This window comes from Myotis daubentonii, chromosome 16 (genome assembly GCF_963259705.1).
Source record: "Myotis daubentonii chromosome 16, mMyoDau2.1, whole genome shotgun sequence".
NCBI classification, from domain to species: Eukaryota; Metazoa; Chordata; class Mammalia; order Chiroptera; family Vespertilionidae; genus Myotis; species Myotis daubentonii.
Genome location: NC_081855.1, coordinates 41,485,317 through 41,506,908, shown reverse-complemented (window position 1 = coordinate 41,506,908; position 21,592 = coordinate 41,485,317). Strand labels below are relative to the sequence as shown.

The window sequence follows — 21,592 nt, the reverse complement described above, 5'->3', positions numbered from 1 at the left end:
CAGCAGCCTCTCTAACATTGAGGTGTCTGATATGCCTGGTCTGTCTCAGCAGCTGTGTGGATAGTCCAAAACCCTTTTTTTCGTTGGCTTTTATTTTATTCTGTTTGTAGAAGCAGCAGTTACAGGCCATTCACACTGGTATTAAACAAAACATGTTCACTTTCTTAACCTTCCTACTTGACTGGCCATAAATGAGAGATGAGCATAGAAACATTTAGAAAGTGTCACCTCTAATGGATGGATAAAGAGTTATTGATATACTGTTGTCTCTTCCCATTCATCCTTTGACCTTACCTGGCTTCCAGATTCAACTTTTATAATGCCCCATTTAGAGGTGATAGGGGAGTCTTGGCTAGAACCTGTTTTCACTTGGGAATCTAACTGGTAAGACTAAGTCACAGACAGGAAGGGGGTACAGAGAAGGAAAATAAAGAGTTTGGGTTAGATGGAGGAGCATTTTTGGGATGGCTTAGAAAAGCCCAGAAGAAAATCCACATGGGTGTCTTTTCTCCTGCCCTTTCCCTGCCTCCTAGGTCTGTGTATGATGATCTTGTGGCCAAAGGGGTCATTGTCCCTGCGCAGGAGGTACCTCCCCCGACGGTGCCGATGGACTACTCCTGGGCCAGGGTAGGTGCCATGTATGTCCCTCACTGTGAGGGCCAGGGAGATTTAGGGGCTGAGGTGTGGGCTTTGGCGTGATTTGCCTTGAATCCTTGGAAGGCAGGCCTGACCTAGTAGAGCAACCATGTGATCACTGCTCTGGGCTCTAAACCACACCCCTAGGGGCGGCTTCTCCAAGGGCTCAGGAGAAACCAGTTAGACTCCTGGATTCCACCTCCTCCCTGTGTGCTGGAGCTTGTGGGTAAAACAATGCAGGGCCGCAGAGGGTGGAGGGCAGTGGGTATCTCCACAGCTGGGTTGCCTGACCTGGAAACGGGGCTGGGGCAGACAGTGTCCCCTAGAGTTGTTCGTGCTTCCTAAGAGGTCTCAGGCTGAAGTAAGGGACATGGATGAAAAACTAGTCTTCTTGATATTTAGAAATCAATATTTAAAAGACCCAATTAGAAAAAAGGGGTAGTAAAGGGCCTTTCAACAATAAGAAGTACTCAACTCACTCATTATATAAGGAACCAAAGTAAAAACTGGGATACTACCTTGACCGAGTGGCTCAGTTGGAGCTTTGTCCCGTATACCAAAAGGTTTCAGGTTTGATCCTCAATCGTGGCACTTACAGGAGGCACCTGATCGATGTTTCTTACATTGATGTTTCTCTCTCTCCCTTCTTCTCTAAAATCACTAAAATAATATTCTTTTTTTTTTTTTTAATATATTCTTTATTGATTTCAGAGAGGAAGGGAGAGGGGAGAGAGAGAAACATCAATGATGAGAGAGAATCACTGATTGGCTGCCTCCTGCACGCCCCCTACTGGGGATTGAGCCCGCAACCCAGGCATGTGCCCTTTGCCGGAATCGAACCCGGGACCCTTCAGTCTACAGGCTGACGCTCTATCCACTGAGCCAAGCTGGCCAGGGCACTAAAATAATATTCTAAGGTGAGGATTAAAACCAAACCAAACCGCGATACTAGTTTTTCCCTATCAGCCCAGCAAAGATAAAAATTCTTTGGTAATACGTTGTGTTTGTATGGGTGTGAGGAAACTGGTGCATTCATTCATTGTTGGTAGGAATGGAAATAGACACAATCTTTCTGACAGGCAGTTGGGTCATATAAATCAAATTTAAAAGTGCTCATACCTTATGGCCCAGTGATTCCATGTCTAGATAACTACTTCAGAGAAATGTTTACATATACAAACAAATCTGTTCAAGGATATTTTTCTAGTTGATAGTAATCAGTGAAGGCATTGCTAAATGGTGGTATGGTCATATGCTGGGCCACTATACTGCAGGTAAGGGAGCACACTGGATCTATGTGTGCTGAAGCTCAAGTTCATTGAGCAAACACATTACAGGACAGTATATCTAATGTGATTATAAAAACTGCACACAAAACGGTGTTGCATAGTCTCCATGTGTTTATGCGGGCATGTAAATAAAAGTGGAGAGAGAAAGGCCCAGAAAGATGTCCACTAAACTGACAAACGCTAAGTCAGAAAGCCGAGATGGGGAGAGGTCAAAGGCCACATAACTTGATCTGTTCTGTTTTAAATTTTTAAAAAGAAGATACTCATGTAATTAGAATGTAAGTTAAAAGCATTTTTTAATTAAAATTCATGGGGGTAACTGAAGAAATGGGCCTGGACAATGTTGACTTGATGATAGCCCTGGATGTCCAAGTCGGGAGCTCGGTCCCCGCCCCTGGGTAAAAGGCATCTTGAGGGGATGCCCCGTACCCACAGCCATGTGCCTCATTACATTTTGGCTGGGGTTGGCAGCTGTATGTGAAGTGTTTAAATTTTTTCCCTTTGGATTCATTCTTCCATTTCTTTTCTTTTTCTTTTTTTTTTTTTTTTAAAGATTGTAACTTTAAAAAAAGTATATGTTATTGACTTTTAGAGGGAGAGGAAGGGGAGAGATAGAAAGATAGAAACATCAATGATAGAGAAACGTCAGTGATCAGCTGCCTCCTACATTACATGTCCCCAGCTGGGGATCGAACAGCAACCCAGGCATGTGCCCTGACAGGGAATCAAACCAGTGACCTCTTGGTTCCTGGGTCATAGCTCAACCACTGACCCACACCAGCCGGGCCATTCTTCCATTTCTTAGCCAGGCGACTGTTATTGAGCCACTCTAACGTTCATTTCCTCTGTTAAACATGAAGAATGACTTTCTTTTGTGAGGTTAGAGTGAGCCCATGGATGTCAACGGCTTAGGGCAATGCCTGGCCCCACAAATGCTCAGTAAAGAACAGAATAGAGCTGAGGCTAAGCAGGTGCCATAGTGTGGCACTCCTGTCTTCTTTTCTTTTTACATATATATATTATTGGTTTCAGAGAGGAAGGGAGAGAGAGAGAAACATCAATGACGAGAGAGAATCATTGATCAGCTGCCTCCTGCACGCCCCCTACTGGGGATCAGGTCTTCAACGTGGGCATGTGCCCGGACTGGGAATCGAGCCCTGAACTCCTGGTTCATAGTTCGATGCTCAACCACTGAGCCACACCCACCGGACGTTTTCTACACTTAGATTCAGTAAAAGAGCTCTTGCATTTCTTGGGAGGAGCTTGTCTGTCAGGCTGGGTGGAGCTGTGCAAGTGGAGCCCCAAGCCCAGGCACAAACCCGACCGGGTGGAAGCTGTTATCGAATACATGGCCACCAGAATTTTAACATATTCCTGGGACACTGGTTCTGAGAGCACACCTGGTGGTGCAGTCCAGGAAAAATTTCTGTGGTTACCACAGTGCTGCTTGCTTCTGCCCGTCTCTGCTCAGGAGCTGGGCTTGATCCGGAAACCTGCCTCATTCATGACCAGTATCTGCGATGAACGGGGACAGGAGCTCATCTACGCAGGCATGCCCATCACCGAGGTCTTCAAGGAAGAGATGGGCATCGGCGGGGTCCTCGGCCTGCTTTGGTTCCAGAGAAGGTGAGGCATGGAAGGCAGAAGTTGGTAGGGCCCTGCAAACTGGAGTTAATGATTTTCCCCTGACAGGAATGGGGGTGGGCAGGCTTGAGGAATAGTCCAGGGCCAGTCAGGCCATCTTTATGGCCACAAATCAATGATAAGGCTAAATGAAAAACATACAGACTCCTACGTCTTCCAAGAACAGAAGGGTCAGTCTAAACCATGGCTTAATCAGGAATCTTGGCTCGGCCCCTTTCCCTTGGGAACATATGAAGACATGGGACAGAGTAATGCAGGCCTCTTGAGAGAGAGATGAGGGTTAGCAGGGGAGGCCTGGATGGATCTGGTGGCAAAGGAGGACAGGGCTGGTAGAGCTGCTGAACACGCGTAAAGTACCTTGTATCATTACCCTGAATGTGAGGGAAAAATGGTTTTCTCTGCAACTCCCAAGCTTAGCCCTCCCCTGGGACTGACAGCTGGGCAAGGGGGCCAGGGAGTCCATGATTCACAGAGCCCTGGCGTGGTGTGGGCCTGGGCAGAAGGCCAGGTTGAAGTCTAGGCTTGTGTCATGCCCTTACCTGCAGAGAGGTGGATCTTGTCCTGCTTTGGGCCCTTCCTGGGAAATGTTCACGACCTGTCACACCTGAGTTACCAGAGCAGGTTTCACTCCGCTTTTGCGTCCCCATGTCTCCAGGCTGCATTCTTAATCACAGTTGGTCGGATGAACACTGGGGGTCTAGGGCTCCTGCACTGTGAAAGGGACGGGGACCTCACCTCTTCTCTGTCTGGTCCATAGAGGGAAGCCACAAATACAGGTCAAATCCTGTCATAGCAACTCATGCTGAAAACTGACTAAAGAAGAGATTTCACACCCTGGTTGCTAACTATTCAAAACCAGTATTTGTTCTCAGCAGAGTCCAGAGCCTCTCAAGAATCTGGAGGTTTTGCCCTGGAGTTGGTATGATAGTATCAGACCTAGATTGGCAGGTTGCTGCCCTTCTTGAGTTTGAGTGACTTGTTTAGAGAGGTGGGAGGAAGTAGGAGCATGGCCTTGTCAATGTATCTCTTGTTCAGCAGCTCACCACCGTTCTGTTCTTCCCCCATCCCTTTACTCACCCACTCTAGGTTGCCCAAGTACTCCTGCCAGTTCATTGAGATGTGCCTGATGGTGACAGCTGACCACGGCCCAGCGGTGTCTGGGGCTCATAACACCATCATCTGTGCTCGAGCTGGGAAGGACCTGGTCTCCAGCCTCACCTCGGGGCTGCTCACCATTGTGAGTATTCTCTCCCCGGAGTGCACAGCAGGGACACTGGGCTTGGCACCGTGCTGCTTGGCTATAGCAGCCCTGGAAGGTGAAAGCCTGCGCGGGGGGTGTTCAGGGCATGCCAAATTGTCTGCAAAGTTGAAGGAGAATCACAGCTCAGGGCAACAGGGGCTTGCTTCTCCTACAGGGTGACCGGTTTGGGGGTGCCCTGGATGCAGCAGCCAAGATGTTCAGCAAAGCCTTTGACAGTGGCATTATCCCCATGGAGTTTGTGAACAAGATGAAGAAGGAAGGAAAACTGATCATGGGCATCGGTCACCGAGTGAAGTCGGTAAGTTGTTCTCCTTAAGGGACTGGATGAAAGGGGACAAGAGAGCATCAATTTAGTTGAGAACACGCAGGCTCTTGACTCCAACATGCAAAGCTTTGGACGTGTTGACAGGTGAGAACGTTGCAATACAGGTTGCCTTTAAACAATGTTTATCGTGTTTAGTTGTGGTGTGAAAATATGATGAGCTGGAAACTCATCCTATGAACCTTATAAGAGAAAGGACAGGTCAGGGTAAGGGGACATATCAGCACCTGAGGCTATGCATGCTGCAGTAACACAACTCCCAGAATCACAGTGGCTTGCAACAGCAAGGGTTTCTTATTCACTCTACACCCTCTGTGGGATTCACCCCACCCTCACTGCGGGTTGCCTGCTGCTCTGTGCTCTGTCCTCTACACTGAAGAAGCAGCCCCTATCTGGGAAAAGTCATGGCAGAAGTTCTTAAAGCTTCTGCTTGGTACAGCTCACTTTCACTAGAATTTCCTTGGCCAATGAAAGTCACATGGTTAAGTCTGACTCACTGGGACAGGAAAAGCAAGAATATCAGGGCAAGCCTGATGGGTAGAGGCCAGGGAATAAATATTTTATTTATTTATTTATTTTTAAAATATATCTTTTATTGATTTCAGAGAGGAAGCAAGAGGGTGCGAAGGATCAAAACAATGATGAGAGAGAATCATTGATCGGTTGCCTCCTGCATACCTGGATATGAAATGTAGTGTGCCTACTTGTGACATGAGCACAAACATACTCCTTAGTAGAAGTGTTAGAGTAAGTTCCTCTGTAACTTTAAATCACTTTGTAGATAAACAACCCAGACATGCGAGTGCAGATCCTGAAAGATTACGTCAAACAGCACTTCCCTGCCACCCCCCTGCTCGACTATGCGCTGGAAGTGGAAAAGATTACCACCTCGAAGGTAAAAAAGCAAATGCCCCTAATTCTTGAATTACTTGGCAGAATTTCTTGGCAGAAATGAGACAGCCAAGTTATCTTTTGATTGTGTAGCTAAAATTAAACCTGGTTTTCTGAAAAATTTCATTTCTGTTGCATAACTACTAGTAAGTTCAACAGACATATACTAAGTGTCAACTAGGTGTCAGATCCTTTGCTAGACAGTGGGGATTGAACTCGGTGACAGTCTCTTCTAACCAACTGGGATGCTTTGGGAGGAGTTTTTTTTAATGGTGATCAGAATACGTAGTGTAGTAGTAGTAGTAGTAATAGTGGAAAATTACAAGGGAAATATGAGAAATAATGACAAATGCTTTGACTATTTTGCCTTCCCAGAAACCAAATCTTATCCTGAATGTAGATGGCTTCATCGGAGTTGCATTTGTAGACATGCTTCGAAACTGTGGGTCCTTCACTCGGTGAGCTTCGCAGCCCTTTCCTTCTTCACAGTGTTTATTGATTTTTGTTGTTGTTCCCTCCCAACTCTGAAAATAATGCATGTTCACTATAGAGAACTTAGACAATGTGTAGTAGTGGTGTAAAAAAGAACAAAAATCGCCTCTACTCCCACCACCCAGAGCATCCCTCTTTTCCACTTTGAAATCAAAGAGAACTAGCTTCTCACTCCTGAGCAGAGGTTGTACTGTCTGGAAGGAGGGCCGTCATGTGAGCCATTTTAAAACTACATGTTGAGCCCTGGCCGATGTTGCCCAGTGGGTTAGAGTGTTGTCCTGTACACTGAAAGGTTGCGGGTTCGATCCCTGGTCGCAGTGAATACAGCAAGCAGCCCGTTGATGCTTCTGTCTCACATCAGTGTTTCTGTTTCCCTCTCTCCCTTCCTCTCTCTCTACAATGGGTGGAAACATATCCTCATGTGAGGATTAAAGACAAAACAAAAATACTACATGTTGATTGTGTTGCAGGGAAGAAGCTGATGAATACATTGACATTGGAGCCCTCAATGGCATCTTTGTTCTGGGAAGGAGCATGGGCTTCATTGGTGAGTGAGTTGTTATTGTTTGAAGAGGGTTTTAGGTGGGATTGGTTTTTTTTCCCTGTGGTCCAGCTACACTGCTTAACCCATGCGGTGAGTCTCTAAAAAGAGATGTCACAGTGACTTAATCATTGTTTCTAATCCGTCCTTTCTTACCTTCATTTCCCCCTTATCTTTACCTTTGTTCCCTTGTCTTGGAAGTTACTTTGATTGCAAACCAAGCCTGACATCACCTATGGAATGGGTCTCGATTTACTTCCCCATTTCTTTGTATCTGCCTTTTGTATTAGATGCATTTCCCTTTCTTATCCTTTCTCCTTTACCAAACTGTTAACAAATTCACCAACTCAAAAAAAAAAAAATGCATTTGCTCCATTTTAGGACACTACCTTGATCAGAAGAGGCTGAAGCAGGGGCTATATCGTCACCCGTGGGATGATATTTCATATGTTCTTCCGGAACACATGAGCATGTAACTGAGCCAGGAATCCTGTTGCAGTGAAGTGAAGACAACTCCTCTCTTGGGAAACAGTATGCGGACAGCTGGCACTGGAGCTGGCTCTAGGATGGGCCTGGCTGTAAACCCACTGGTGCACAGGCACGGAAGACCAACACCCACAGGCTGACACTGTTCAGTCCATACAGAGAAGCTTAATATTTTTTTTAAGCATAGAAATAAAAACAAAGCCAATATTTGTGACATTTGCTCTGCTACCTGCTGTAATTATTACATAAAAGCATCTAAGCACTGTCAAGATAGTGTTTTTCCTCGTTGTAGGGCTTTCTGATGCTTTCTTTTTTCCATTAGTTAAAAAAAAATTTTTCCCCTTGAAGGAAGGGAATGAAACTTTGAAGACCTCAAGATACTATACATTTAAGGCACCCCTAATGTCTTGTGTTGCCCTGTCCCCCTTTTCCTGCTTATATAACATAAAAAAACCATTGTATTAATCTGATCTTTTTAGAGTCTTTTTGTGTGTTCTGTGTTAAGGGTTTGTTTGGTATCTCACTGAAACGTTCCATATTGCAGACCAAAGTCTGCTTATGTCGTGTTGAGACCATTGCATCCTTAGCCATTGTTACAGAATATGTGGAGGAGTAAGTTAAAATGTAAAGTTGTAACATACATATGTTTAAAATGGAAACGCAAAGCAAAAAGCTGTGAAATGTCTGTGTCTTATGTTCTCTATGTTTATGCAACTGACTTGTCTGTCTGTTACTGAAGTGTGGGTCCAAGGACTCCTCTCCAGCCAGTTTGCATCTGTAATCCACAAGATTCTGGGCAGCTGCCACCTCAGTCTCTTCTCCGTATTATCATAGTTTGGTTTGAATAAACTATATAGTAACAATGAATACCTTCCTGCTGTCTCATGTCATCCATACCATTTCATCTGTATTCCTTTGAGCTTTACTTTCTAGTAATTTTACTACATGTATTTTTAAAAATGTTAATCTACCTCTTTTTGTTTTTAAAAAGGAATCAATCAAAACACTATTTCCAAAAACGAAACACCCCCCTCCTTCTATTTGCACCTCCCTCTTAGTGAATGAGAACCAAAGCTCTACCCATCCAGATACACAAGCCAACAACGTGGGAGCCATCCTTTCCTTCTCTATCTGGTTGACAAGTGCTGTCAATTTATCCTTTTTAAAAATAATTTAGCTTCAGGCATACAACAAATGATTTTGTATTTGTATGCACTGCAAATAATCACCGCAGTAGGTCTAGTTACCATTCAGTTGACCTTTAGCATCTCTGATGGATCCGTATCTAGTGTGCTAACTTGTGCCCCTAGTTCTACTTTTGACCCCTCAACAGTGCATTCTCCATGCAGCCACCAGTGATATTTTTTAAAACATCGAATTTGAAACACTCCTTTGCTTAAAACCCCAAAGTGGCTTTTGGCCATCTTTTTAACAACTACATAGGGAACAGGATAGCTATGCAGGCCAAGCACTGCAGAACACAAGCCTCTCGTTTCATCCTCACAGCAGTCTTCAACGTATGCTAGAAGATAATGGGTTCCCAGGTAATAACTTGCTCGGCCTCAAGTTTGTTGTTTTTTTAATTCACTCCCAAGCCATTTTAAATCTTTACATAAAAATCCTGCCCTGGCCGGTGTGGCTCGGTTGGTACATCTTCCGCATACCAAAAGGTAGGGAGGGTAGGATTCGGGGTCAGGGCACGAACCTACAGGTTGCAGGGTCCATCCCCGGTGGGAGGTGCCTTGGGGAGGCAACCAATCGGTGTTCTCTCACATCGATGTTTTTTCTCAATTTCTCTGTCCCTCCCTCCCTCCCTCTAAAATCAGTAAGAATATCCCCCAGTGAGGATTTTTTTAAAAAAATCCTGTATGGCCGCCCAAGACACGCAATAGGTGATGGTCTCGTGTGGCTTTTGTTTTGCAAAATGCCCACGAGGAAGAACTCGCTGCTCAGGAAGGGAAAGGACACCAGCCATTCCCACCGCCGCGCGGGCAGCAGCCGCCCGACCCGAGCGCCGTCCCGCGGAGCCGCCCCGAGGTGGCCGGCGTGGGCGGCGCGCGGCGCGTGCGCAGACCCCGCGGCCCGCGGCGCAGTCTGCGCCCACTATTTATTCCCAGAATCCCTCTGTGTCGCACCAGAACGGCCGGCCCGTTCGGAGACTGCGGCGGCCCGGCGCTGCGGCGTCAAGATGGCGGCTGCGGCAGTGGCGGCGGCGGCCGCAGCAGCCGCAGCAGCGTCGCTGCAGGTGCTGGAGATGGAGAGCATGGAAACGGCCGCCGCCGGCTCGGCCGGGCTGGCCGCCGAAGTCAGGGGCAGCGGCACCGTAGAGTTCGGGTCCGGGCCCTGTTTGTCCGCCATGGAGGCGGGCGGGGGCGATCCGGGCCCGGAGGCCGAGGATTTCGAGTGCAGCTCTCACTGCTCCGAGCTGTCGTGGAGGCAGAACGAGCAGCGGCGCCAGGGCCTCTTCTGCGACATTACCCTGTGCTTCGGCGGCGCGGGCGGCCGCGAGTTCCGGGCGCACCGCTCGGTGCTGGCCGCCGCCACCGAGTACTTCACGCCCCTGCTTTCGGGCCAGTTCTCCGAGTCCCGCTCCGGCCGGGTGGAGATGCGCAAGTGGAGCTCCGAGCCCGGGCCGGAGCCCGACACGGTGGAAGCCGTTATCGAATACATGTACACCGGGCGCATCCGTGTCAGCACGGGCAGCGTGCACGAGGTGCTGGAGCTGGCCGACAGGTAGGCGGGGGCGGCGGGAGGGGAGATGCTGGCCTCCCAGGGCCGCCCCCAGCGACGGCGCCGCTGGCGGGGCGGGAGGGGAGGGGGTGCGGGGGGCAGTGCCTGCGGCTGAGCGCCAGTGAGCCCAGAGGAAATGCACTGTTTGGTACCTGCCGAGGGCCGGCGGTGCGGGGCGGTGCGGGCAGCCTCGGCGCTCGCCACTGAGGATGCAGCCGGCCCGTCCGGCCAGGGCCACTTGCCTTAGGGAGTTCAGATCCCCGGTGGAGGAACAAAGGCAATCAGAAGGAGAGCCCGCTTGTTGTAAGTGCCGTATTGACATTAAAAAGGGATGAAAGGGAAAAGGGGTGGGGGGAAGGATTGTGATGGGGTAGAGGAAAGACCTTTCTCGGGAGATGACATTTAAACCGACCCTGAAACAGCAAAGATGGGGGCTTCCTGGCGGGTGACGCAGAGGCCCTCTGGCAAGATCCAGTTTGGCTCAGAGAAGAACTGAAAAAGAAAAACCCAGTGGGGCTGGGTATGGTGGGTGAAGGGGAGACGGTGTGTGAAATGCGTTGGAATAAGGAGTTTGCATTTTACTGGGTGATAGGAAGCTGGGTAAATAAATTATCCGATTTAAGTATTTTAAAAGATGATTCTGCAGCGGTGGAAAGGGGATTGTAGAGGGCAGGAATGGATGCTCGGAGACTGGTTAGGGGGCAGGTGAACGAAAGCCATTTATAGAGCTGGGAGGAGCCTGTTGGGGCAGCATTATGTTACAGATACATTATTTTAACAACTACCTATTGAGTACCTAGTATTATGCGCCCGTTCAGACACTGGGTTCTAAAGGTGCTGGGAATTCAGCGGTGAACAAAACGGACAAAAGTCCCTTTGTCATTGCACTCACATTGGTAGATGGACAGCAGATACGTGAAATAGCGTGTTGGGTGATGGTTATAGTTACGATGGAAAATAAAACGTGGTGGGGACATACAGAAAGGGCTGATGGAGAGAAGCTATTTTTTAAATCGAATAAAGAATCCTTCACAAAGAAGACATTTTGCAAAGAACTGAAGGAGGTGAGATGAATCAGTGTTGGTGTAAAGGCCCTGAAGTAGCTTATCTGGATGGTAAAGAATAGCAGGAGGCCATTGTGGCTGGATCAGAGAGATGCCGAATGAGAGGAGTAGGAAAGGCCTCTGGGTGGTGATGGGAATGGATCCAGGTCCCGTAGGGCCTTGTTGGCCTGTGGAAGGACCTGGACTCTTACTCTGAATGAGATGTGAAGGTTTGAGGCCGAGGAATGACGCATTCTGATTTGAAGAATTCTGTGTTAGAAAAGGAGGGGGCAGCAAGGGCAGAAGCAGAGGTTGTTGCCATGGTGGTAGAGACTTGGATCGAGGAGGGAGAAGTAAAGGTAATAAGTGCTTCAATTCTAGGTATATTTTGAAGATAGAGGAGATGAATTTGCTCATGGATTTGATGTGAGGTGTGAGAGAGAGAGTGCTAGCTTCTGGACTCAAGCAATTGGAAAGATGGAGTTGTTATTTATTAACGTGGAAGACTGCAGGAAAGCAAGGTTGGGAGGAAGATCAGGAGTTTGGTTTGGGTCCAGGAGAAGTCTGAGTAGGCAGGTGGGTATCAGAGCATTGGGAGCTAGAGATTGGGAGGAAATAAGCATACAGATGATAATTGAAGCTATAAGACTGGATGAAATTACTTAGGAAGAGAGTGTAGATAGAAAAGTGAAGGAGCAGGACTGCGTCCTGGGATTCTTGAGAATGGTAAAGAGGAACCAGCAGAGAAGACTAGAAAGAAGGGTGCCAATCATGTCAGGTCTGTCAACCGCAAGTGATCATTGAATTTGGCAATAACAGAGTAGAATAGGAGAGATTAATGTTACAGGACAGGGGAATAATTGCAGTAGCAAAGTCTTTGAAACCAAGAAGCGGATAGAATTCATATTAAAAATGGGAAAGTTGCCGAAACCGGTTTGGCTCAGTGGATAGAGCATCGGCCTGCGGACTGAAAGGTCCCAGGTTCGATTCCGGTCAAGGGCATGTACCTGGGTTGCGAGCATGTCCCCAGTAGGAGATGTGCAGGAGGCAGCTGATCGATGTTTCTCTCTCATCGATGTTTCTAACTCTCTATCTCTCTCCCTTCCTCTCTGTAAAAAATCAATAAAATATATTTTTTTTTAAAAAATGGGAAAGTTGGCCTGGCTGGTTGAGCATCGACCTATGAACCAGGAGTTAAAGGTTCCATTTCCCAGTCAGGGCACATGCCCGGGTTGTGGGCTCAGTGGACTGTGCAGGAGGCAGCTGATCAATGATTCTCTCATCATTGATGTTTCTATCTCTCTCCCTCTCCCTGCCTCTCTGAAATCAATTAAAAAAAAAGATTTTTTTTTTTAAATGGAAAAGTTGGACTGGGAGAACATAGTATAGAGTACAGCTGTAGGCAGTGTGGGTGGTGGGAGGATGAAGTTTCTGCCTGATGGCTTCTCTTTATTCTTAAAGTGTGAGGCGGCGGTCATCCAATAGAGAATGGAGTGGAACAGGGTGGGGCAGTTATAGATCTGAGATGGGGGAAGGGTGATTGCACTCACTCATGCTGTGTTTGCTTTTGTCAGGTGAGCTTGTGTTCTTCAGATTTGTCCCAGCTTTATTGGGGAGTTGGGGATAAGGAGGAGGAGAGAACACCCCAGGCAGTTTACTTAAAGCGCTAACTTCTCCATCTGTCAGCCGCTGAGCAACTGCCTTGTGTTAGGCACTCTTCTGAGTATCCTGCAACCATCACATCTAATCTTACCAGCTCTGAGAGAGGATCATTCTCCTAACCCCCCACTCCCCACCCCCCATATACTCTGTTGATCCTGCCTACCTTGTAGGGCACTTATAACATAAATAACAGGAAGTGCAGCTTGCAATGCCCATCACATGGCAAATGCTTAGTATATGCTAGCTGTTGTTTTCATAGAGCCATGTTCTAAACACCGTCCAAGGGAATATGTGTGAGAATTACCTGGAGTGCCTGCCAAAAATAGGAGCTGGGTAGGGTGGTGAGCCTGGGAATCTAGGCACCCAGACATGTTTGAGAGCCACTGGAACTCTTACTACTACACCTTGTCTTTATGTCTAAGATGTATGTTCACTGAAGAGGGTGAAGGGAGCTACTCATCTTTATATCATTGTTCGACAGTGTTGTCCGATTGTCATTGGCACCAATTCAACGGCAACAGGAACCCCCGATTTGGGGTGTGGTGAAGAAGGAAACTTTATTCAGTGCAAAACAGCTCAATTGTGATATAGCACAGCTGTGAAAACAGCATGGGCTGTAGAACAGCTCAGTTATGAGACAGCAGGGCTGTGAAGCAGCCTGGGGCCAGGCCCCTCTCCAGCTAGATGCTCTGCTCTCCTCGGCTCTGCTCCTCCACGGTCTGCTTTGTGCTGCACTGGGCTGCTGCGTTCTGTGCCAGTCTGCTGTGGCCTCACTGGGCTGCTCCACTCTGCTCCTTTGAGACGTCTTTGGTGGTTCAGCTCAGCCAGGGTCACCCAGTTTTTGGTGGGAAAGGAAAGTGCACTGTCAGAGCCAGAGGGGAGCTGGCTTATTTGGATAGAATTCCTTGCCGCTAGTGCCTGATTGTCATCATGCAAATGAGGACTCCAAGTCCTCACAGTTTGATTGGTCCAAAATGCACTGTCCTGATTGGTCAGAATAGAGCCACTCAGGTTGGTTGGAGCTGCACAGCTTCCAGTTGGATGGGGAAAGCTTCAGTCCTTTTGGTTGAAATTGAATTTCAGGAACACCTCTATTATAAGGGCTAGCTCAGATGGCAGAAACATAGCTGGGTTCTGAGGCAAGTACTTTAGTGCAGTATGTAGACATGGCTGCTAGGCTCTGTTTTTTAAAAATTTGAGCCCAGTTAGCTACCAAGAGCCCTCTCTCCCTCTCAGGTTTCACGATAGTTGTAATAACCATAATAATAAATGGTTACTGAATTAAATAGGTCTGGACTGATGTAGTCATCCGTATATCGTTGAGGTTCTCAGTTCTGGGGACTTAATCTTTCTAACGCTGTGGTCTCAAACTGGCTACCCTTGGGGCTGAATGCTGCCAGATTTATGAATTTGTCTGAAATGTGGTTTTGTGTGTGTGCTTTTTGTTTTTGTTTTTTTAATTTAAACAAATTTAGGTAGGTAGGCAATTTCTAGCCAGCTACATTCCAAACCATTTTCTTTTCTTTTTTATTTTGTTAATCCTTACCCAAGGATATTTTTTCCATTGGAAAGGGGGATGAGGGGGCGGGGTGGGGGGAGTAGAGAAAGAAACAGGGATGTGAAACAGATTCATTGATTGGTTGCCTCCTGCACATGCCCTGACTGGGGCCAGGGATCGATTCTGCAACCCAGTCATGTGCCCTTGACTGGGAATCCAGCCCAAGACCCTTCAGTGTGCAGGCCAACACTCTAACCACTGAGCATACCTGCCAGTGCTCTTCTTTTTTTAACCTGACTGTCCTGTACATGCTTCATTTGTTGACCTGGGAGAATGGTCTGGTGAAGAGGAGATTTAAACCTCTGACACAAAAACTCCACTTCTGATGCTTGAGTAAACAACCTCCTGGGATCCACAGTTCCTATACCATGCAGTCAGTGCTTAGGAAAGTCTCTTCACTGAGACCCTGCCTCATTTGAAGAGAGGCTGGTAACTGGCAAGGGATTGGGGTAGGATGGCATAGACAAGTTTAAATTGAGATTTGCCTTTGCAAGGGCAAATTAGAGTGAAAATAGTCCTAGCCCAGCCGTGGGCAAACTACGGCCCGCGTTTGAAATGAATAAAACTAAAAAAAAAAAAAGACCGTACCCTTTTTTTTTTTTAAAATATATTTTTATTGATTTTTCACAGAGAGGAAGGGAGAGAGATAGAAAGCTAGAAACATCGATCAGCTGCCTCCTGCACACCCCCCACCGGGGATGTGCCCGCAACCCAGGCACATGCCCCCGACCGGAATCGAACCTGGGACCCCCCAGTCCGCAGGCCGACGCTCTATCCACCGAGCCAAACCGGCTTCGGCAAGACCGTACCCTTTTATGTAATGGTGTTTACTTTGAATTTATATTAGTTCACACAAACACTCCATGCTTTTGTTCCGGCCCTCTGGTCCAGTTTAAGAACCCATTGTGGCCCTCGAGTCAAAAAGTTTGCCCACCCCTGTCCTAGCCGGTTTGGCTCAGTGGATAGAGTGTCAGCCTGCGGACTGAAGGGTCCCAAGTTTGAGTCCAGTCAAGAACACACACCTAGGTTGCAGGCTCCATCTCCAGCCCTGGTTGGGGCACATGCAGGAGGCAACCACTCATTGTGCTTCTCTCACATCAATGTTCCTCTCTCTCTCTCTCTCTCTCTCTCTCTCTCTCTCTCTCTCTCTCTCTCTCTGTCTCTCCACTCTCTCTAAAAATCAATGGAAAAATATTCTCGGGTGAGGCTTAACAACAACAAAAAAAGTGAAAATAAAGTATAGGACTGTTATAGCTTTTAAGCATACTTTTCAGCATAATCCATTTTAATTTGGGAGGATTTGCTTTTTTTTCAGATATTGTGCATTAAGTCAGTTGAAGCTTACCATTTCAATTTGTATAATTCAGATGCTCTCAAAATGCAGCCACATGCACATTTGAAAATTAATCCTTCTTTTTCTTGATTTCAGGTTCCTATTAATTCGCTTAAAAGAATTTTGTGGAGAATTTCTCAAGAAAAAACTTCATCTCTCTAATTGTGTGGCCATTCATAGCTTAGCTCACATGTATACCCTGAGCCAACTTGCTCTGAAAGCTGCCGATATGATACGGAGAAATTTCCACAAAGTAATTCAGGATGAGGAATTTTATACATTACCTTTCCATCTTATTCGAGACTGGCTGTCAGACTTGGAAATTACGGTTGATTCCGAAGAGGTTCTTTTTGAAACAGTTTTGAAGTGGGTTCAGAGAAATGCTGAAGAGAGGGAGAGATACTTTGAAGAACTTTTTAAATTGCTCAGATTGTCACAGATGAAACCTACCTATCTTACTCGGCATGTCAAACCAGAGAGGCTGGTGGCCAATAATGAAGTTTGCGTCAAGTTAGTGGCTGATGCAGTGGAGAGGCATGCTCTGAGAGCTGAGAATATACAGTCTGGTACATTCCAGCATCCTGCTTCTCATGTCTCATTATTACCTCGCTATGGACAAAACATGGACGTGATCATGGTTATCGGAGGCGTGTCGGAAGGAGGGGACTATTTAAGTGAATGTGTGGGATATTTTGTTGATGAGGACAGATGGGTAAACCTGCCCCATATTCATAATCACCTGGATGGCCATGCAGTTGCAGTAACGGAATCCCACGTGTATGTTGCTGGATCAATGGAACCAGGTTTTGCTAAAACTGTGGAAAGATATAACCCAAATTTTAATATATGGGAACATGTTTGTAGTCTGATGACAAGGAAGCATTCTTTTGGGCTAACGCAAGTCAAAGGGAAGCTCTATAGCATTGGAGGACATGGCAACTTTAGCCCTGGCTTTAAAGATGTTACTGTTTATAATCCTGAGATTGATAAGTGGCACAACTTGGAATCAGCACCAAAGATTCTTCGAGATGTCAAAGCACTAGCCGTTGAAGACCGGTTTGTGTATATCGCAGCCCGCACTCCTGTGGATCGGGACACTGAAGATGGATTAAAGGCCGTAATCACCTGCTACGATACAGAGACTCGACAGTGGCAAGATGTGAAATCTTTGCCACTTATTGACAATTACTGCTTTTTCCAAATGTCTGTGGTCAATTCCAACTTTTATCAGACGGCCTCATGTTGTCCCAAGAGTTATTCTTTGGAAAATGAAGAGGCAGTCAGAAAAATCGCCAGCCAAGTTTCCGATGAGATCCTTGAAAGCTTGCCTCCAGAAGTCCTAAGCATTGAAGGGGCAGCCATTTGCTATTACAAAGATGACGTTTTCATTATTGGAGGCTGGAAAAACAGTGATGATATTGACAAGCAGTATCGGAAAGAAGCCTACCGATACTGCGCTGAGAGGAAGAGGTGGATGCTGCTTCCTCCCATGCCGCAGCCTCGCTGTAGAGCCACTGCTTGCCACGTGAGAATCCCATACCGGTACTTGCATGGCACACAGAGATATCCTATGCCTCAAAACTTAATGTGGCAGAAGGACCGGATCAGACAGATGCAAGAAATACATCGGCACGCCTTAAACATGCGGCGAGTGCCAAGCTCTCAGATCGAATGCTAGGTTCTCTAATACGTGAAGCTTAAAACAGTTACACACCTGTTTTGTGGAGCTGAAGATACCAGACTGTTACTTGAAAAAGTGTGTCAATAACTTATTTTCTACCTGAATTGATGATTGCCCCCTATAAAGGAAATATAGTTAAAAACGGAAGACTGGGAAACTCAATTCAATACGTGGTAATTTTTGTTAGCTTGCAGTCTTTTTCTGCCTTTGTCTTTAGTTTGTGTATGTGCTAGCTAAATAAGATCTTATTAAAGGCAAATGGGAAAACCAGGCGTAGTTACTTGGCTGGTTTTCTGCTAAGAAGGTATAACTCCTTTGTCTTAGGACTTAGGTTTTGAACATGCTTTAAGAACCAATTTTATTTGCACATTTACCTTGATATTCCTTTTCACTTTTTTCCTGAATGGTTGGTTTTGACAAGGTCAGAATTTATGCATTGAGCCCTCATTTGCAAGAGGTATGTGCAATAGTAGGACTGAAATTTGAAGGAAAAAGCACAATATTTTAGCAAGATGATTTTAGAATTTTTGCTTTGACATTTTGTTTATCTAGAAATGCTGTTTTCTTTCCTTCTAGAAGAGAGGACTGATGAGAAATTTGTAATTGGCTCATGCATTTTTTTGGAATATTTTTCATTTCTTTAGCCAACTGTTACTGACTTTAAGCTGTCACTCTGAAATGATGGTAGTTGGCACAAGTATTGATCTTTAGCTGATTGATTGAATACAGAGGATATTATATACGTGAAATTTGTTTCTCTGAGAAGTATTGGTGTAGTCTGAGAAATCAAAGGCATTAAAAATTTTTAAATACTTTTTTCAGGAATTGCAGGCTTATATGAGGATAAGTTCATGAGTGTAAATAATGCTTATGACAATCGACACTCAATGCCTTCAATTTTCAATTTTGCTGTAATGCATATTTCATAGGATCTTCATTCCTTTCTAAAATGTTTTTTTGAAATGAAAAGGGAATAACAATTTAGAGAAATGTTGCTAAAAACAAGCCTTATTTCTCAGCCTTCATTGTTATAATGTCATATCCAGTTGCCCTGGACTTTTTTTTTTTAAGAAGACTTTATTTGAGCCAAACTGACCACATATGCTGGGAGCAGGACCTCAAATGCTCCCCAATTGCCATGAACTTTAATTGGAACTTTGCCTGAGCCTGGAATACCAAATTTAAGGGCATAATTCTGGCTCTTCAAAATTTACCACTGTAGTTATTTTTAATTTATTTTTATTCATTCTTCTGATTCTCTTAACACATTCAAAAGCTTTATACAATTTAGCACTTGGTTTGACTATTTTAGCACTCAGTAACTCCTACTCTTACTGTTTGCAATGTGGGTCCAGTATATTTTTATTGTTTTCTACTATCGTAGGCATTCCCAAACACTGTCCTAGAAGTAGAAATTCTAAGTGCATTGATTTTTTTCCCTACTGCATTATAGTTAACCTCCTTATTAGTTGTATCAAACACTAAAAAAAGTACAACCAGAAGTTTTAGCTTTCAGCTGCAAGACTACTAATGTTTAGCCCTTGGACTCTACTAAGAATTTTCCTGAAATTTCTAAATTGATATCACTACCTACGATGGTTTTTCAATAAATGTGTTGGAAATCTACTTTCAAACCATTTCATTTAGACGGGTGGGGATCGGAACTTCAAGTCATATTTCTCTATGAGGATATATTATCCCTCCCCAGCCATTTTCTCAGTTTCTATGTATTTGTGGTTAGTTTAATAAAAGCCATTGGATTCTGAGAAATGCTGATACTTAGTTGTGAGAGATCTATGCAAGTAAGGCAGGAAAGCTCAATGCACGAAGTTCTCATTTCTCTGATAGACTGTGCTATCCTTCCTTTTCCTGGCTGAGATGCCAGCTTCTCTCTAGAAGGGCGTGATGCAGGATTGGGGGCCAGCAGGTTTTAGGGGGTTTTTGTCTCAGACTTCTCTGAGAGTCACCAATTTATTTGGAAGGTGTCTCTTTTTCACATGATATGGCAGACCCTATAACTCAAAGATCTAGGTATAATCTGGTTTTGAAAACTTGATTGAAATTGTTGTTTTTTAACTTAGCAGGCAGCCTAGGCCACGGGTGGAAAGAAGGGGTAAGTCCTTTCTTGCATGATGATGTGTGCAGGTTTTCCTGACTACTGAATTGCTAATTTTCGTATTTGAATTCACATGTGTGATTTTACATCAATAACTTGTGTTTCTGAAATAGCCTAACTAACTTGTTAATCAGGAAAGAAACCAGATTTGCTTAAATCTGTTCCAGGTTGACATTCTGAAATTCCAAACTGGAAATAACTTCCCAGCGTTTTTGGAAAGGTTCTGAGTACAAAGAACCTAAAATGCCTTTTGGGGGGGAAATGTCCTTTTTGATGAAAACTTAAAGATTGTGTTTGGTAATTTAAACAGATAAAAATACAGCTTTAAAAGGCAATTAATGTGTATTTAAGCAAATCTTGTTTTGTTGCTTTTGGTATTTTGTGGAAGTAAAAGAGGAATTGATTATACAAAAAGTAACAACTATACATAACTTGGAGTGAATCTACTTCTATCTCAGAATGGATATCTTAACTATACCTACCCTACCATGGTTTAAAAAAAAAATCAGTGGCATATATTAAGAATGTCAGTCATGAGCTTAGTGTTTAAGTATCTCACTTGCAGTTATTTGCATGATTAGTCTTATGTATCTTGGTATCTTGGCTTTTGCTGTGCCAATTCAAAAATATTGTGCTAAAAAAATCTAAACATTCATTGACGTCAGTTTTGTTTTGATCAGCTGGTTTTGTGTAGTATTTCTGGGACCAAAAAATTTTAAATACTAACTTTTTAAATATAGAACAGACTCTTGGAACTGGAAATACAGTGTTTATGGAAGATTTGTGTGCTTTGTATTTTAAATTCTTCACGCTGCTGATAAGGCAGTTTCCAATGCACATGTTTTTTCTTCATGTTTCTTGACTAGTGTAGCATGTGGTGTATTTAAATATTCTCTGCTTCATAATTCTAATATGAATACTATATATTGGTAGACAGGTAAGCTAAATTGTGTATTTTAGTTACTTGGCCTAATCAAGCATAACCAAAGGGATTTTTTTGTGTGTACTTTCCTCAAATTAAGCTTAAATAAAAAGGGTGTATTGGTCACATTTCATGTCTTTTGAAAACATAGAGAATTGTGAAGCATGTTCATCTGCCTACACTAGAAAACTAGGGTGCCTATAGGTTGCTCTTTAACTGTAGAATATTTGAGAAACAATTCAGTCTCCTTTTTAACTGTCAAACATTTTGGCACAGTTCATCACTCCAGTTTGTTAATCTCTTGAGAGTAGTCCATTTTTGTTTTTGTTAATGTTCTGGTCATTGGAAACAAAAAGAACTCATAGTTGAGTCATGTAATACAATAACAACATAATATAGTAGTCATTTTGCTTCAAAGAATTTAGATAGCCAAATAACTGCTATTTGTTGCTTACCTTTGTGGGGCTTGTGTCTGCTCTAGACGACCATTCTGCAGCAGTGAACACATACAGTAGAGCACCACTCACTCACTCCTCCTGCCGTACGCACTCATGGGAAGTGGCGCTGGCTGGGTGTTCGAAGACCTTAGGGTCCCTGTGCTTAGGGCTCATTGAGTTATTTGTGACATCAGTACTTAGTTCAAGCAATGCACAGTGAGTTTTGGGGGCCAGTAGTATCCAAGCCCCTACACAACTGAACGTATAATTTTGACTGTCTCCTTAAGTCAGAGGAGATGCGGAACGTAAGACACTTTGAGACATTACATTGTATAATAGCTTGTTTTATGTTCCTGAAGCTATCTTGTCCTGTGTTAAAGCTACTAATGGTCTTGATATAAGCTTTAAATAAACGTATTTCATTAGAGCTGGTTTGCATTGTGTAGTTTTTCCTTTTAAGTAGGTACTGTTGAAGATAATTGCTTTCTTCCTTGAACCCTTTTACTCCCTCATTCGTCCAACCCTTGGCTCCCTTATGTTGAACATTT

General features: G+C 44.8%; 2 protein-coding genes across 8 annotated transcripts in view; both read left to right on the top strand.

Annotated features, from left to right (window-relative positions):
• ACLY (ATP citrate lyase) overlaps positions 1–8,429 on the top strand; it is a 48,569-nt gene extending 40,140 nt beyond the window's left edge. For all 7 annotated transcript variants that reach the window (XM_059670137.1, XM_059670141.1, XM_059670140.1 and 4 more), the window contains 8 exons: positions 534–627; positions 3,397–3,551; positions 4,656–4,806; positions 4,985–5,128; positions 5,934–6,047; positions 6,419–6,501; positions 7,006–7,082; positions 7,458–8,429. In XM_059670137.1, the coding sequence (XP_059526120.1) occupies positions 534–627; positions 3,397–3,551; positions 4,656–4,806; positions 4,985–5,128; positions 5,934–6,047; positions 6,419–6,501; positions 7,006–7,082; positions 7,458–7,552 (913 nt within the window). In that variant the 3' untranslated portion in view covers positions 7,553–8,429. The remainder of the gene's footprint in view (positions 1–533; positions 628–3,396; positions 3,552–4,655; positions 4,807–4,984; positions 5,129–5,933; positions 6,048–6,418; positions 6,502–7,005; positions 7,083–7,457) is intronic.
• Positions 8,430–9,688: 1,259 nt separating this feature from the next.
• Positions 9,689–21,471, top strand: KLHL11 (kelch like family member 11). Its single transcript, XM_059670131.1, has 2 exons — positions 9,689–10,295; positions 15,985–21,471. Exons 1-2 carry the CDS (start codon positions 9,751–9,753, stop codon positions 17,564–17,566), a joined length of 2,127 nt encoding a protein of 708 aa, XP_059526114.1. The 5' UTR covers positions 9,689–9,750; the 3' UTR covers positions 17,567–21,471.
• Positions 21,472–21,592: the final 121 nt, after the last annotated feature.

What these genes read in the sequence shown, in the direction of transcription:
- KLHL11 (XM_059670131.1), top strand. Translation starts at nt 9,751, where the DNA reads ATGGCGGCTGCGGCAGTGGCGGCGGCGGCCGCAGCAGCCGCAGCAGCG. An exon ending in GTGCTGGAGCTGGCCGACAG is followed by an intron (nt 10,296 to 15,984) that starts GTAGGCGGGGGC and finishes TCTTGATTTCAG; the next exon opens with GTTCCTATTAATTCGCTTAA.